The 17,630-nt window shown below is 46.2% G+C and overlaps 1 protein-coding gene across 1 annotated transcript; it reads left to right on the forward strand.

Annotated features, from left to right (window-relative positions):
- The first annotated feature begins 1,241 nt into the window (after positions 1–1,241).
- LOC142591449 (sodium-dependent nutrient amino acid transporter 1-like) lies at positions 1,242–12,228 on the forward strand. The gene is made up of 6 exons (XM_075703779.1): positions 1,242–1,292; positions 2,087–2,219; positions 3,525–3,656; positions 6,629–6,807; positions 10,161–10,336; positions 12,038–12,228. The coding sequence occupies exons 1-6, from the start codon at positions 1,242–1,244 to the stop codon at positions 12,186–12,188; spliced, it is 822 nt and encodes a 273-aa protein (XP_075559894.1). The 3' UTR covers positions 12,189–12,228.
- Positions 12,229–17,630: the final 5,402 nt, after the last annotated feature.

The following is a 17,630-nucleotide window of genomic DNA, read 5'->3' on the forward strand; positions in this document are numbered from 1 at the left end:
CTTCGGAGTGCAGGCGCCTACCACGGCTGCTATATATGGAAGAACAGATTTTTTTTTATTCTCACCAGAGAGTGCGTTTCTAGAGGAGTCCGAACATGGCGCAAGAGCGTGATCAATTTGGACAGCAACCGAGGATAACGAAGTAGCCGCTACAGTAACAACTCCGGTAATGTTGTCTTTCGGAGCGTCTGTGCTTGGCCACTCGCGGAGGAATGCATGCACCACCATAGAAAAAATTTATTATTGAATTAAACCGACTTCTTTGTTGACCGCATTATTCATTTCATTTTTCTCTTATTACGTCATTTGTAAATGCCTGTTGGTTGTCGCTCTCCCTCTCTCTGTACATTTTTTTTTTATATTGAATGACCGTCCACTGAATCGTCTTGGACATTATAGATTTCTAAATTTATTCCTTTACCACATACGTAAAATCTGCCCGACTCTTGGCCAATCTCCGTGAATGGGTATCTGCCAAAGGCATTAAGGTTATCGTCATCATCATATACTAAATATTCGCTTCTGCAGCGCAACCTTGAAGCGTCGAGTACCGTACTGTCATTTTGTATGCCCTTGATGTAGCATTTCACCGAGGTTGCAATTTTTCAAATTGCTGCATGCGATTGATTGATTGATTGATTGATTGATTGATTGATTGATTGATTTATTGATTGATTGATTGATTGATTGATTGATTGATTGATTGATTGATTGATTGATTGATTGATTGATTGATTGATTGATTGATTGATTGATTGATTGATTGTGGTTCTAGTAGGTTAACAATGATTATCGCATAAGTAAATCGCAAAAATATGGCATAGAAGATTACAACATTTAGATATTTCTTTCAGTCTCAACCACGGAATGAATCTTCATCATCAACATGCAATTTTCTGCCATATTATCTGATCACTTAATTATGCGCTTCTGTTTAGAGAAAAAAGTAAGTTTCGACTTTTTTTCTCCTGCAGTTACTGTGTTGAGTTTCATTCCTGTAGTTACTACGACTTTTATGCGGGTTTGTTGCAACCAGCCAACTCCCGGCTCACGCACAGTTGTTGGTCCGTGTCAAAATTAAAGGCTCATAATCATCATCGGTTGCCACTGCTGCCTGCGCGTGAAGCAACGGGGTCTTTTCTCCTGCTGTCAGAAGAAGACTGCCTTCCAGCGTGTCCCCAAGCATTCTGTGGTATATTCTTCGCTTGTCCTCAATTCGCGCGCCAGGGAAGACCGTCCCCATGACATTATCAAAGCTCATGAGCCCAACCGACAACGACCAGGAACGTGAGGTAAGCTTTTTGTCAGTCTTTATTGTATTGTTGAGCTTATTATGTGGGAGCGGGTGAATTGTTCCAGAAAACGCTAAGGCGGTCGCCGACAACTCATTGATTGATTGATTGATTGATTGATTGATTGATTGATTGATTGATTGATTGATTGATTGATTGATTGATTGATTGATTGATTGATTTTTACCGTCCCAATTTTACGCGGGTGCTTCAAATAATGTCGTAGTGGACGACTCTAGATTCATCTTCACCACCTGGGGTTCATTAACGTGCAACCAAAGCACTGCGCTTCCCCATTCCGTCAGTATTCCAATACCGCCGCTGCCACTTCAAATTGAAGCAGCGAACTCGTACAGAACAACGGCACATCATAAATAGCTACGTTCGCTAAGCCACCGCCACGGGTCAGCCGACGCAGGAACGTCAGTACGTACGCCGAGTCACGAGACATGACACGAAGCAGCTGGTGGGGGATGGAAAACCGAGTCTGGCTTTGCCTTCACAGAAAGGTGCCCCTTATGCTGCGATTACATTGTAACGTTTATTCGCAGTGTTGCCTTTCTATGCCTGTTTTCACTCTAGGTCAGAGAATAGCTTTTAAAACGCATTCCACGCATGCAGCTACTCACACTCTATTCTCAACAGAACTATCGGTAACGGCAGGCTTGCAGTTATTACAGACTTGCAGCCATCATACCTGTAGATATGTCGGCTGCAATAAAATTCAGCCTGCGAAGTGCCCGTGAAACAATGCTAATGAATCGAGCACGCCGCTCTTCTCGCCGCATCAACAGGGACCGGCTGCGGGGCAAAGCGACACTGGGCGCTTCCACAGCCGCGCTCACAAGCTGGCCACGCTCATCATGATGACCACGGGAAGCGCGAACGCGGCCATGTTTCCCATGATGTTCATCTTCTACGGAGGAGGTGGGTGCCACCACTCGCCACCGCGTTCGGGCAAGCGCCGAATTCATGCCGCATGGGTTAAAGGCCAACCGCAACGAAATTTCACTTTGGTTTAGTTCTTTAAAGTGAGCAGCATGTCACTGAAACAATCTTGGCAAAGCTGACGGCCTAATAATTGCATAGCTTTGTCGTTAACAGCCTTCAAACAGCAGCTATGCGGATGACGCGCGCACATGGTGGTTTTCGCTATGACGTAAGTCCAAATACGCCGCCTCCGCGATTTTGCAGCTTGCCGCGGGTGGTAGGGACAACGCCTTATCGCGGAGGTCATGCCAAGGCGCCGTGCTTGCAAGGTCGCGCCTAACATTCGGCGAACGGTAATGAGGGCATTGTTTTTTTTTATTATCCTATCGAGAACGACTACGCTGCGAGCTATTCATGGCGATTCAACTCGCTCTTCAAACGTTCAATCTCGCATGGGGACTCCTCTATATCTGCGCTATCGTAAGCTACCCATTCAACTCTCTCCAAAATTTCATTGCTGTAGGCCTTTGAGACGTAGACGCAGTGAGCACAATGGCGCTTTTGTGATTTCTTTAATACCAAAAAGCGTTTCGGTGCTCGTTATCGCTTCTTTCTTATCGCTCAGTGTACAATAAAGGCATCCTATATGAGCACCTTTCTCGGCTTCGCCTTCAAGAAAAGAGTGAGCTCATGGAAACAAACTGTCCGGCACCTTTCTTATTATGGAAGCAATACTGATAATTACGTCATCAAGGCCGCTTGTAAGTCGAGTTGGCTCTTCGTTCAGAGCAGTAGGACGCAAGCAAGAGAAATAAGAAAACAAAACAGGAAGCAGAGAGGTTACCAAGACTACTCGTTTTTAACTTTGTTTTGCCTCCTCACCATTTCCTGCCCTCCTTTCTTTGTGTTCGCTGGCACCCCGCAACGTCTACGACGTAGGCGGCCGCGTCAGCTTCTAGAAGGCGGTGTCGAAGGCGCTTGCATGCTTACTGTCACTAGCGCAAATTTCGGGAGTGCTTAGTATTTGTCAATTTTTTCCTAATACAGCAAAATAGACGAAGTAGTAGTCTCGAGTAGCATATAAAGCGGCATCATATATACCGATAGTTGATTCGGCGCAGTTTTCTTTCCTCTCCGCGGTAATTTGCTGCGAGTATGTGTGCATGTTGTTATACATCTGATCAGAGCGGCCAAGTCGAAGAGCTAAATTTGGCCGATAAACGGCCTGAGCTGCTATACTTCACATTCCGTGGTCATCCTAAACGGGGCACTGACACAACCGCCCACTTCGCCTACGCGCAGTGCCGTTCCTGCTGGCGTACCTTGTCGTGCTGGCGACCGTGGCGATGCCGATGCTGCAGCTGGAGAGCAACCTGGCCCAGTTCGCCGGAGACGGAAACTGCGGCGTCTTCAGCACCGTTCCGCTGTTCCTCGGTGAGCGCCGCAAGTGAAGATGGTGTCTCCATTATCTCACATACAAACGCATAACTGCATTCGTGCAGAATTGTGCCTCACACGTAGATGATGCACATTCATAGCTTCCGGCTCCCGACCGAAAGAGGAGGAGCTGTTGCTCCATAGAGAAATATATTCAGACGTTTCATTGCATGGGGTTACCAAATCGGCGCTAACAAGTTACAAGAGTTCGTGCACGTTGACATTGAGGGAGCCAACATTCTTGCTATACGTTTGCTCTATTCATTTATCTGTTACTGTACTGTCGAAGCATTTCAAAGCCTTGAGCAACTCTGCGACCAATCGTGACCGTGGGCATGGCATTACTAGTATTGCCCTGCCGAACACACGAATAAGTTTTCATGAACTAGGGGGCTCACGAATTCACTCCCTCTTGTCCTGTGACGTGCGTTTTAAGATTGTGTTTTAACGCCCAGCGACCCAATCAGTCAAAGTACACATTTTGTGTTTTCCCGTTAGTAAACTTCGAAGTGCTCCGCCGAATAAATTAGGCGATGCGTCCAATCGCAAGTGTGAAATTTTCGAGATATGCCAAATGGCGAAAATTTTTACTAAATCGACGAAATCTGAAACTGCACTTTTCAAGCTAGTGCTTCTCGCGGAAAAATTTGGCACTGCATTGAGAAGCCATCGATCAATTAATTCCGTTGATTTTCTTTATCACGGTAACATTGGCAAGGTTAAATAAAAAGAAAATTATAGCTACGATGGTGTGCATGTCAGGCATGTAAAAAATTATGGTGATTCCGCGCACTGTGGGAATCAACGTTAATCGAAACAACTTGTAGATAACTTGCTATCCCGCATCGCTTGGTGTTCGGCAAAGCGCTGCCAACCGCACCAACATGTTTGGGTTAGGCGAGCACTTGCGCGCCATGCGAGGCAGCGTGACGACGGCTACACGACGACGACGAGGCTGACGATGATCGTACATCGGCGACAGCATGGTTTCTACTGTGGCCATTTTACGCCATTTGACTACATGCCGATTATTCCAGTCCCGCATTGTTTATGCTAGGTACCAGATGGGCGTAAGAGAGAGCAACGTAGATTGTGACGTCATCTGCGACTAAGTGTTCTGCAAGCTACGTTCGCGTCTCTATGTAATGCAGCCTATGCAATATCGACGATCGCAGTTGTCCTTCGGCGGAAAAAAAGCGTTAAACACTGTTCGACCTGGGCTGGTCATTAAGGCAGTAAAATGTCGCACATCTTCAACACAGCGTTAGCCGCTACGATGAAAATACTGGGGAACGTGGCCGAATCCAGAAGGCAGTGCAGTTGAACACAGCATCTCAACACAGCATTCCCTCTCCACAGCATCTGTGGACAGGGAATAATGCGAGAGTACGAGACGCACGCGCCAGACGTCTCAAAAAGAGCTAATTCCCTTTCGAGCGAGAGGGGTATGTGGGCGAGTGTAGATAAAAAATGCAAAATGAAAAAAAAAGGATTTTGCCTAATCAATAAAGCATGGAGCTGCTACACTGAGAGACAGAGATTCAATTCCGCCATCGCACACTTGAATTTCTTTTTGTATAAATATGTTTCAAGCAAGCAGAGGCAGGAGCCTGCCTATCTACCGCCAATTGTCTGGGATGATCCAAGAATACTTTTCATGTAACAGTAGACACAGGATAGCGAAAAATACAAACTTTTTGGGAGAAATATTTCGCCGTTTTGCCCGAAAGACGAAGCGCCGATTGCGATAGCAAATTTGCGGACAGCTGTGCGAAATAGGGACAGTAGGTTTAATGGCCCTATAAACTTGTAAACATTCACTTACTAACTAAATTAACAAAAATAGAATCTGTAAGCGTGACTGAACGACGACGTAGGAAGAAGCAGACACACAGAGACAGCGTTGTCTTTGTGAGTGATTCTTTCTATGTCCTTGTTCAGTCGCCCTTACAAATTATATTATGGATTCAAACCAACCAGCCCGTCAACGTGTTTTAACTAAATTAAAAAGCACGGTGTCTCGCGCGCAGAAGTAAACATGATCACACCTTGCTCGATGAGTGCGTAAACTCGCTGTGAAAATGCTGGAGCGAGGAATCGCGGCGGCAGCTGCGATCGAACTGACCCTTGTGCCATATCTCGCCTCGACGCGAACGAAACTTCGCAAGCACTGCGCATACGAAGCTACCGGCACTACGCGCACTCCGCAAGCAATGCAGATCACGTTGAAGATGAACCCCGCGTGGGCGTGCACTTTAGCCAAGTCGCAGATTGCTCTTAAGACATACGAGCACCGGCAACGCGCCCCTACGGCGCCCGCCAAGGGCGTCTACTATGTTGTCCGCCATTCGCGTGCCCAACGCCCTAAGAGACGCCGCAGTTCTCTCCACTCTGTATGGAGCGGCAGGCGAAGAGGACATCGGTGCGCCTTAGCACCCTCCGGAAAAGAATGTCCTCTCCCCTCGCCTGACCACCCAGCCACGCGCGCGACAGGAGCGGGCACGCGTCCGAGCCGCGCTCCTCGCTTGCACAGGCGAAATTGAACCGCGTTCGCCGGCTCACCGTCGAACGCTTTCACTCCCACATACGGCATACGGCGCGTGGCGACGGTTTTATCGCCCTTGCACCTTATACGGAACGTCACGGTGATGCCGACGCCGACGAGAGATATGCGTCTGGAGCGTCCACATAATTGCTATCGCAATAATAAATGCCTGAAGCCGCAAGAAAGAGCTGTCTCAATGGCACTGTGGACATCATGAGAAATACGAGGAACGGACGTTGGCAGGGCTGAGTCTACTGGCCAGCACTTCGGAGCCGTGACTTCTCCGTAAGTTCAATCGACTACGCAAATCCTAGTGTGAATGTCCTAACGTCAATGTCCACGTCACGCTTCTTTAGTTTAATGTTTGTCGCGTAACACTGGCACTTGGGTGCCGGCGTCATGGCGTCTTCTTCACGCGGCGCAGGCACAGGCTACGCGCTGACGTTGTACGTAGTCCTGCGCGTGGTCGCCGACTCGTTGCCCCTCTCCGACATGCTCCTGCAGATGGCCGGTGTGGGAGGATCCACCGTCCCGTGGAGCGGGTCCTGTCCCGGCGGGTGGACGGCCAATAACCGCACCTGTTACGCCATCAAGCAGGGATTGGTAAGCGCGCCTGTTGGCTCAGCTGTTCTCGAATGGCGCAGACGCTGAGTGCTTCAGACCCCGGGCAACAAAGAAACATCAGGCGTCCCTAGTGCGCTACGTCCGTGGCTGGCGACGGACACACCAGAGAAAACTACAGGCGGGGTGATCAATTCTATGTTTTACGGAATTTTTTTTGAAGTCTGTTGTTGCAAATAGGGATTCTAATACTTCAGCTCAGAGTGGCAGACATTACTTGCACGAGAAGTGAAACACACACGTCCAAGTAATAAACGGAGATCTGCTAAATATCGGTTTCATGAATTCCTTGGCGGCACATATTGCAATATACGGATTGTAGCCACTTAGTTTTCAAGGCGTATCCGCCCCACAGATTGAATCAACAGAATGACGCCAGCTTGTAGATATGCGCCATTAAAATTGCCCTAAAGATGCACTGTTGTTCCACTTAGTTTTTTGCACAAGACGCCCTCTTATGCGTTAAAGCACGAAAGTAACTGGAACGCCCATGTATTTCGTTTCACACTTTAGGAAATAATATATCGAAACTAGTGTCATCCTGGAAATTTATTTGAAGTGGATGCCTCTTGCAAGCTCACCGCCTACAAATCGCAAACTGCAATATGGGCCGTAATGTAATTAATTGAGAAGTTAATTAGTAATTTTTGTTTATTATTAGAATGCGTGTTTCAATGTCCTTTGCAAGTAATGTCCACCTCTCTGAACCAACCAGTGCAAGGACTAGAGTTATGTTGTCTGCAGCAGGCGATTTTTTTTAATTCCATGGAGCACAGAAATTATCACTCTGTAGATGCAGATCCAGTGCACATATTGAAATCTATGTACCCAAGCTTTTGTGAAACGGTTACGTGCTGTAAAACCATATGACATATGTACAGCAATCTTTATTGCAATCCCCGACAATATGTGACCTTTAGCAATGCTCATGTTTAATCACAGGAAAGAACACAACGTTAATATATACCAATGTTCATGATTACGACATTACGCAGCTGTGCCTAAATGGTAAAGTGTACGTAACATCTTTTCATGCAATTGCACACGCCGAAACAGCAACCGACTCATGTCACGAAGACGCGGATGATGTTTGATGCATGTCGAGGTAGAGTTGTGAGACGGGATGTATGCAGAGAAAGGCACGACACCATAGACAGTGGTAAAGTTTGCTAGCGGAAGTCAAATCAGACTCATTACTTAATCCAGATGTTTTCAACCTAAAACTGACTCGTTTAGGTCATATTGTACGTGTTACTTACTTCCACTATAAAATATAAATCTGTGAAGAAGCAAGCGAAAGAAACCCATTTGGCGATGCTAAAGTCATTATATGGAACACTAGCGCTTTGTCACACCGTAGGTTATTCACCTGTGTAGTAACCAGGAGCACAATACGACTCAACAATGGCTAACGACGTACCAGACGTTGCGAAAGCTCCTAAAGTACAAATTTTGATCCACAACTGCTTTGACCCTGGCCTTTTCATGCTGCATTCCCCGAGGATCCGCGTTAGGCAATATTCCGAACTCAGAAAATGGAAACTTGTCCATCCGAAAGAGTTTTCTCTTTTTTCATACTCCCTGGTCCTGGTGGCATTACAGGAAGGAGTGGAGGTAATTGGTAACCGATTCTTTGAATTAAGTGGCGTCATTAATGACAGCAATGATGGCGGTAAGATGGTTCAAGTCGTTTGACCTTCTTAGAATGAAGTACGAGTAATTATAGCACCAACTTTATATAGGCCATCCGTGCGGGATGACACTTAGGATGGATGATGGAGCCGTTGAACTCTAGGCACAGAGTTGCTCTAATGTACGTCGCAGAAAGTGCTCAGTTGTAGTAGTTGCGGTGACAAACTAACTATAATAAGCTATTGTTGTATTTCACCCTTGATACACTAAAGTGATGATATTATATGAAAAAAAATCAAGCGAGTTGATCGGTTCTGAATAGACTCAACAATATCTCTTAGTGTTGCGTGGCTTGGGCCCAGGAAACATTCAGAAAACTATATCCAACCCCCTTGTCAGGACATATGGTATAGTGACCATCCCGGAAAGGCACTTGTTTCTACTTTGAGCCCCGAACCAAAACGAATGTTTTTTCAACTGTGAAGCGCTAGGTTTTGCCTTTCGCTTTCTTGTGTGAGATGCTCTCAATCGAAATGAGAATTTTACTTTTGATTCAAGTTTCGCAGACTATCAGTTCTGCAAAAATTATGCAAGGCGACCTTGCTGTGATTTCTGTAAATATTCTCATTCGTATTCGGGAGTCCATACTTTCTGACGCTTAACGAAGCCTCTTGTTTAAGGTGTTGCGACGGGTATCACCGTATTATGAACTTACGTAGCTTGTGGACGCCTTAACGATACCACACCCTCCCTTCCACAGCAGCGTGCAAATTGCGCCTGCACTCATGTCAACCGGATCTATGATTGACGAGAACACGCGAAATGAATGTTGACTTATATGCTGTGAGCTGCTAAGCCTGCAATTCGCATGACCTAAGCATTGCCTTAAACAGACATGTTAACGGCGCGTTTGTGCGGCCGATACCCACGCAGTATTGGCCATATATCCTCTTTGGTCACCACGCTCGTGAAGAGCTATTTCCAGCAGCTAATTTTTTCGGGTATGATAGTTTTCCTTTTAAATATAATGACGTGCCATTCAACGAGCCACCACACTGGAGTCCCGGTCATTCTGTTGGAAAACAGCGCAAACCGTAAGTGTGCCACTACTTCCATTCACTTCACACGGGCTTTGCCAAACTATGCATAACTATGCAGCGTATACGTATAACGTATAAGATACGTATAAGATGCAGCGGTGAACTACGTATAAGATGCAGCGGTGGCGTAGCGGTAGAACACCCGCCTCGCGTGCAAGAGGTCCGTGGTTCGAATCACGGTGCCGCGCAATTTTCCACCGGAATAAAAAAAAGATAAATACGCGTGTTGATAAAATTACATAAACAGGCCTGGAGTGTGGCCTGATCCCGGTGACCAGAACCGGCAACGCACTCCCTCACCGGAGCAGGATTGGCCACCCTGATGCAGTACTTGGCCACAACCTCCTATATGAACACAACAATCAAATCCCGGCCTTTACATGACCGGGGTAGTTGGAGAAGTATGGGAGAGGCCTTTGCCCTGCAGTTGGCATAACCAGGCTGATGATGATACGGCGGCGTCCCCGAAAGAAACTAGGGCCTCCGTTTCGTTCTTCCTCTTCCAGGACCTTTTTCTTACTGGCAGTCACACTACGAAGTGGTAAACAAGATCGTACGATTCCGCAGTCACCGCAGTCGCCTGTGTTCTGGTGACTCACGCAGGTCCCGTGCCGATTGTTGCGCGGCCGATTCGTGGACTCGTTCCGGCGCGTGGCTCTCGGTGAAGGCCTTCCTCTGCTGCGCGGCGACCAGGTGGTGCTGGTGCCGTCCAAGTCCTACCACCAAGACGCCGCCGGGTGCATGCCCGACTTGTACACACCGGCGCCCACCTACGACTTGTAAGTGCCGAAACAAAAGACGGTCGATAATATCACCGGTGCCACCATGCAGTTAAATTATTGCTTTACATGTACATGTATAAGTGTTATGGCCGCACTCCTTCCGGCTCTAGAGGCGCCTTTCACAGATGTCCATAAATGGTTTCCTTATTGATGCGCAAAAATTAGCATACATGAGACAATAATTTGCGGCAAGCTGTACATTCCTTTCAAGTGTGTAGTCCTTGCAACTGCATATTCCTTTCAACTGTGTATACATTTTGACTGCAAGTACCAATTACGATATACCTGAACTTCGGAGCGCGCAACTGGCCAATAAATCCTCGGCAGTGCTACGTCAGAACATCAGTGATGCCAGTGTTGGTACCCTCGACATGCAGTCAGCCCTCACTATTTAGTATAGCAACCATATAAGGACAATCCTGCCAACGAAGGCTTTCCTGTCATTGGTTTGTCGTTGGCGTCGCCGACGGACCAGCTATCGCAGTATTTAATGTCGTGTTGAATGATTAGTCACGTGTCTTCCGGGTGACAGCTAATATGTTTACGCCGAACTAGGGAACAATCGACAAATATCATATGACAAATTTCGAATCAATGTGCAAATTAATATTTCGCACGATTTTTGTGAAACGAAGCTTACAGGGGCGCGGTGGGCGAGTCAGAATTTTCCATGGTTTAAGCGAAGCTTCATTTCGGTAAAGTGCACAGCATCAATTACGTAAATAGGAGTGCCACCACTGAGGCTAATTACTTGTACACAGCACATGTTTAGCACGACTAGTGAGTAAAAACTTAAAAGAAGACACGGAAGTGAGTGCAAACTGTGGTTTTAGGAAACGCTAGTCTTGTATTTATATGTGCGGATGCAGACCACTGCCGTAAGCCTTTCTCCAACAACCAGAAATTGATGCGTATACACATATGTAAATACCAGAATAACTGCATATCCCTTCCTAAAAAAGCATTTGTTAGCTTGCATTCCTTCTAATTTCATGTTCTAATGTTTTTTTATTCTACAACTGTGCGGTTAATCACCTTCAGTGATGAGACTGTCCAAGAATAATTTTGATTAAATTTATTCATTTATCCACTATCAATGCCATGAATGTTCCTTTTTGCCCTTTATAACTCCTCGTAAACTAACTATACCTCTATGTAATAGTTGTGAAACTATCGCGTGGTAAAGCACGTTTAATGCACCTATTGGAGTGTTTCGCAGCCAGTTCGTTTATATGGAGTTCCGGAAAACTATACATCAATTATCCAAGCAGCACGTAATGAAGAAGCAAAGTAAATTGAGTTTGCTTTATCGATAACTTTTCGTAATGCAAATATCCTTCATCCGCAACTGCCACAAGCACAAAAAAATTATGTAACAACTTTTTTTAATATCGGCCAAAAGACCTCGTCTGGTCTTCAAATATCTCGAGTGCCAGAACTATGGCTCGGGCCTCGCAGTTTCCAGTAGTAACTGATAATAGCATCGATGCAATAGCGCCAGTGAGCTCACCATTGACACTAATAAAAGTTTTGAACAAATTTGTTCCGAAAAAGCGCCTCAAGTGGAACGAAGCTCACGTAATATTGTATTGTCGGCTGTGCGCCCATTGTGCTTTGGCGTGAAATCGGTTCCTTGAAATATTTATTCATATTCCAGGCAACTTCCTTTCCAGTATTCTTGCTTATTTATTTTTGCAGCCGACGTCAGCAGAGTTGGGCGGACCACACGTTCGACCACATCCGGGCACAGCCTCTGCTCTCGATGGCCGCCATCTGGGTCTTGGTGTTTGCGCTCGCCCACGGTGGTTTCATCAAGCTCAGGAACGTGCGTCCCGAGTCCTTAATTTGATTGTTAAAGAACACATGTAGGCTGAATAAAAAAGCATGTTTCCGAGATATCGTCGAGTGGCTTTTGATTTCGAGCCAAGCCATAAGTTAAGTCGCCATGAACCTGAGCTTTCGGGATGCATGAATGAAAAACCGGCGGTGTCGACTTCCTTTCGATCGAAATTTGTGCGAGTGTGCGATAGTTTAGGCACATATAGTAAGAGCGTGAAAGGCAACAGGGCCTCACGGGACCCTCTCTCCCATAAAGTTAAACAATTCATAATTTATTGTGACTGCACCTCCATTCCGCGCACTTGCATTATTTTACTGAAGTCAGTCCCAAAAGGCGCTTCCCACGAAAACTTCTGCGCATGTGTGACACGCTAGAAATCGCTGTCGCCGAAGGAGTCGAGCCAAGGATGCCTGTGCGCTAGTACCATAGTCGAGAGAGTGAATAAACGTCTTTATTATGTGGATGTAGCTTTCGAGAGGCGTCCTCATTCCAGAATGCCCTGAGCTCGAGCCGCGCCGTGGTCCCTCGCGACCAGCCCTTGATCCTCGAGGTCAGAGCTGGTCAAGGCTCTCTCCCAAAGATCGTTGGTGTGATAAGCGTTAGAATGTTTTAGTGGTGCCAGTTTGCAACCCCCTACTATATACCTAAAAGACCCGTGTTCTCCGAAAAAGCGGCATTGCTCAAAGAATTGTGTAGGGTTCTACGTGGTATTTTCTTTTTGCTTGGGGGAACGTACTGACTTATAGAGCTCGGAGGAATCTCTCCTGCTCTCTGCATGGTGGTGACTTGTGTGGGGGATGGCATTTTCTGCGGGTTAGCCTCTAACGTTGCCTGATCTCTTGGTACGAGAATAAAGGGTGTATACGTTCGAACTCGGATTCCTCGACGTCTTTTCGGCGGGTCAAATCTCGAGCCACGATGTTGGCGATCTTGTTGTCCGGAGTGCCGTGGTGAGCTAGCATCCTGATGATCATGACTGGTCCCGTTGGACGCTTTTGATGCATGTTGGTATCAGTTTTGCCGCTAGCGAAGCTGCGCTTGTTTATCACTGTGACTTCAACTTCTCTTTGGGAGAGCGCACGAGCTATGGCCGCTTCCTCTGCTTGGAGGCGATTGTTTCGAGGAATGAAATGCTTCACCGATTTTATTTATTCACAATTATTGTGGCCGTTGTGGCTGTGGTAAGACTCTGCATTCATGCATCCTGCAGATCGTTGACTCCCGTATTGCTTGTGTACTTCCCGGGCCCGGACTTTACTGCATGGGATACACTGGGTGCATGTTGCGAGGTGGGAGAGGCGTCGTGACGTTGCTCCGGATGGCATGGCGTAAGCCAAGTCTGAGGCGGCGGGTGGTTGAGTAGAACAGAGAGCTCCAGGCGTGAGAGGATGGAACTTCTCCTTTCCGCGACCGCCAACTTTGTTCGCTGGTCCGACAGATGTGCCTCTAACAGCTCCTCGTCCGTATTGCGCAATCATAGGCAGAGTAGGCATTCTGTAGACGTATTTTTCAACAGATTCATCATCTGCTCATACGCCTTTCTGATCATTGTTCATTTCTAAACCAGCTTTCTCTGCATACATGGTGGCGCATTTCGCAGCAACTTGTGGTAGTAGTGCGATTCGCCTCTTATACTTCCGATTTATTCGTTTCCTTTTCCAACGCTTCAGCAGGCTACGCTGGGCTTCCCACATGTGGAACAAGCAAGCGTCAATTCATGGAGTGCTGGCGGTTGCTTAGAGTATTTTGCTCTCTACCTTCACATCCTGGTGAAGCTGCGTGATCCAGACTTGAATGCACTGATGCTGTTGGCAGTGTTCATTTGTAGGTCATTGTGCCATCGTCGAAAGCGATTCGAATCTTCGGTATCCGAATGATGAAGAGAGCTCAGCTCTGTGGGCTCCAGTTCGAGTGATAAGCTGGTGATTTGCAGCATCTTTAGAGCGTGCCCTTACCTGGAGCTTTTTTTTTACGCCAACAAAAGCATCTTGCAACACTTTATTCAGAATGGCTCTAGCTATTTGTGTGACAAAGACAACCTGCGCTGTCGCAAGGATTTGGTCATGGCACCTTCGCGGTGTCAGTCTTCAATGTCAGTCTACGACGTGTAAATGGCATGTCTGAAGAGTGCACTGAGATGAAGCGCTGTACGAAGGTCGTGCTTAAATGAACGAGTTGCGTCGTCATTTAGATGCCGGGAAAAAAGCATACAGGTTAGTCGGCCGTTTCTGAAAAATCATTCGCTCCCCACAGCTTAGTTCAATGCAGCCTCGAAATCTATCTTTTCGAAAACAAACACCCACGTTAGCAAAAAGGGTTCTGTCCATATACTGGCAGCATTCTTGCACTTCGATAGATTCATCAGCTACCAAACCGATATTTTCATTGTCGCTCTGCGTGCTTATCTTACAGACCCTATTCGTTCACGCTCCCGTGTTTCGTGCAGTTCTTCTATGTCATGCTGGGCCTACACGTTACAACCGCCTTCATGCTGCTACTACGGGCCTTGGCCTTGGAAGGTGCCGTCAGAGGACTCCACGCGTTCGCCTACGCAGACTGGAGCCACGTAGTCAGCGTGGAGGCAAGCAGTTCTGTTTCACACACTGCCAAGCTGCGATGTAGAGATGCCGTTGCTTATATATATTTCGTATAGAAAAGCGATTCGAGACAGATGCACAGTCTGATAGACAGGAAAGGCAGGGAGGTCAACCAGACATGTGTCCGGTTTTCTACCCTACACAGACGGAGAGGGAGTAAAGGGATGGAAAGCGGAAATAAAGAACAGGTAACACTGAGGGTGCTACGTCATCAAAAGGTGCACATCGGCACCACAGTTATACACTGAGGTCTGTAGTGGTCGGTTTCTGAGCTTGAGGTATTGGCTCTTGCTATGCGGATGTACCACATGGAGAACATATGTGACGTCCGTGTAGATAGATATACACGGGCACTCTACTGTGGTCGCCGCAGGTTGAAGAGTTGACAGATCGTAAGAGTGGCATGTCCAGGTATAAACGAGCACTGCTTTTTCCGCCGGATGTTGGAGAGTTGAGATGGATTACCAGCCGATAGTGCAACTGAGCCTGACAGGTTAGGTTTTAAGCCGATTTGACAAAACCTACAGATGTAAGGATGAAATACGAGTCATGATACCTCTAAAAGCGATACGAAATTTAACAGCCCAAAAATCGGTCAAAACTGATTTCACTTTGTTGTCGTAGCTCTCGTACATGTAGAGCTAGCGCTTTCAGTCACGTGTTCGCCAAGCCTGCCTAGAGAAAGGGTGATCTGTTGGTCATGGTGTGATGTTTAGATATTTACGTACGCTACAACCGCATAGGTTCACAGAAGGGTAACGTAAAAAACATAATTCTAGACATGTCGCGTAAGTATACCTTACGCTACATCTCCTCTTACAAAGAAATGTTTCCTGTCCAATGAACACAACGGCTGTATGCGATAGTTAACGATATCCCCAGCTGAACATTGTCGTTTCCCTTCTAGCTTTCTTCTAAATAGGGATATGAGAGTTCTCATGTGTTGCGAGTTTGTTGGCCAGACAGACGTTAAAAGTTATTTCGATGGCTTGACAAAGGTGACAAGGAACATATAGGACATATAGGCAGAAGCCTCGCAGGCACAACGCGCTCTAGATCTTTCCATCGACAGGCGTCTGAATGAACAACGCGCAAAAACTAGAACGTCAACTATGACGCCGCCAAAAGCGATATTTATTGCTCCGAGCGCAAGGCTTTCCAAGCGCAGATTACAATCTTCAACTCTATGATTCTCGGCAGATTTGGTACTCAAACAAAAACCGTGAAAATTCTGTCACGGAGTGTCTCCTGACTTTTCATTGTGTCATTGTTAAAATATGTCCAACACTAAAATAAAATGGTGCAGTACACTCTTGCTGTCCCATTCATATTCGACAGCCAGCCCTTCCTAGGACAGATTGGTATGTGTTAAATAAGTCTAAAAATGTTTCTGGCATCTTCGAAAAGAGTGACAAACATTGAGCCAGCCGCAGTGTCTGTTCATAACTTCTCAATCATCGCCGACATAGGCTGAAAATTCCACGAAACATTCGTGTCCCTCTGTCACTTTGTTGAGCTTAATGGAGATCACAATGCCAGCTTTTTCAGTGCGATAATGAATGCGTCCTATATTGTGGCAGATAAGTTTGAGTGTTACAGCTGGATGCCCCTTTCAAAAGTGACCCCAAAAAAGCGGCACAAGATAACTAAATAAATGTTGGCCCAAAACAAGCTTAATGTGCTTTATAAGGAATATCACGACAGTCATCGATTATTGGAAAAATTTTATAACGTGACGAGTATGTATGCATACCTTGCACACTTTATATATTGTACTTGGATTTCGGTTTTGGTAAAATGGATATTTAAAAAAAGAACAGTTAGGAAGAAATTGCTGTACAATACGCTGTCATGCTCTGAACAATATACTGAGGTTAGGCTTTGGCTTGCTTTTATCACGTCCAGCATTAGTTACAGAGCTAAACCAATGATCCAGGCAATGATCAGTATTCAAGCTATTAAACTGGGAAGGGTCAGGAGTAAGGATCGACGTCTAATATCTCAGCAACCTTCGGTTTGCCGATGACATCGTTCTATTCAGCAACAATGCAGACGAGTTAGAACAAATGAATGAGGACCTTAACAGAGAGATTGTAAGAGTGGGGTTGACGATTAATATGCAGAAAACAAAGATAACGATGAATAGACTTACGAGAAAACAAGAGTTCAAGATCGCCAGTAAGCCTCAAGAGTCTGTAAAGGAGTACCTTTACCTGCGTTAATTAATCACAGTGAACGCTGATCACGAGAAGAAAATTCATAGATGAATAAAAATATGTTGTATCGCATACGGCAGACATTGTCAGCTCCAGACCGGAAGCTTATCATTATCATTGAAAAGGAAGGTGTACAATCAGTGCATTTTACCAGTGCTCACATATGGGGCAGAGACTTGTAGACTGACAAAGAAGCTTGAGAACAAGTTAAGGACCGCGCTAAGAGCGATGGAACGAAGATTGCCAGTCATGACGTTAAAAGACCGAAAGAGAGCGGTTTGGATCAGAGAGCAAACGTGTATAGACAATATTCTAATTGACATCAAGAGAAAAAAAGGGAGCTGGGCAGGTCATGCGCCGGTCGGATAACCGTTGGACCATTAAGGTTACAGAATGGATACCAAGAGAAGGGAAACGCAATCTAGGACGGCAGAAGACTAGGCGGAGCAATGAAATTGGGAAATTCGCGGGCAATAGTTGCAATCGGTTGGCGCATGACAGGGGTAATTGTAGATTGCAAGAAGAGGCCTTCGTCCTGCAGTGGACATAAAACAGGACGACGATGATGATGATGATGATCCATCGAGAATGTCACATTCCAGAAATACTCATCCCTGTTGGAATAGAAAAAATAAATT

This window comes from Dermacentor variabilis, chromosome 8 (genome assembly GCF_050947875.1).
Source record: "Dermacentor variabilis isolate Ectoservices chromosome 8, ASM5094787v1, whole genome shotgun sequence".
Taxonomy (NCBI): domain Eukaryota; kingdom Metazoa; phylum Arthropoda; class Arachnida; order Ixodida; family Ixodidae; genus Dermacentor; species Dermacentor variabilis.

Coding starts and splice junctions, on each gene's coding strand:
- LOC142591449 (XM_075703779.1), top strand. CDS start 1,242: ATGACATTATCAAAGCTCATGAGCCCAACCGACAACGACCAGGAACGT. Junction 1,293..2,086: donor ACAACGACCAGGAACGTGAG/GTAAGCTTTTTG, acceptor CCGCATCAACAG/GGACCGGCTGCGGGGCAAAG. Junction 10,337..12,037: donor CCGGCGCCCACCTACGACTT/GTAAGTGCCGAA, acceptor TTATTTTTGCAG/CCGACGTCAGCAGAGTTGGG.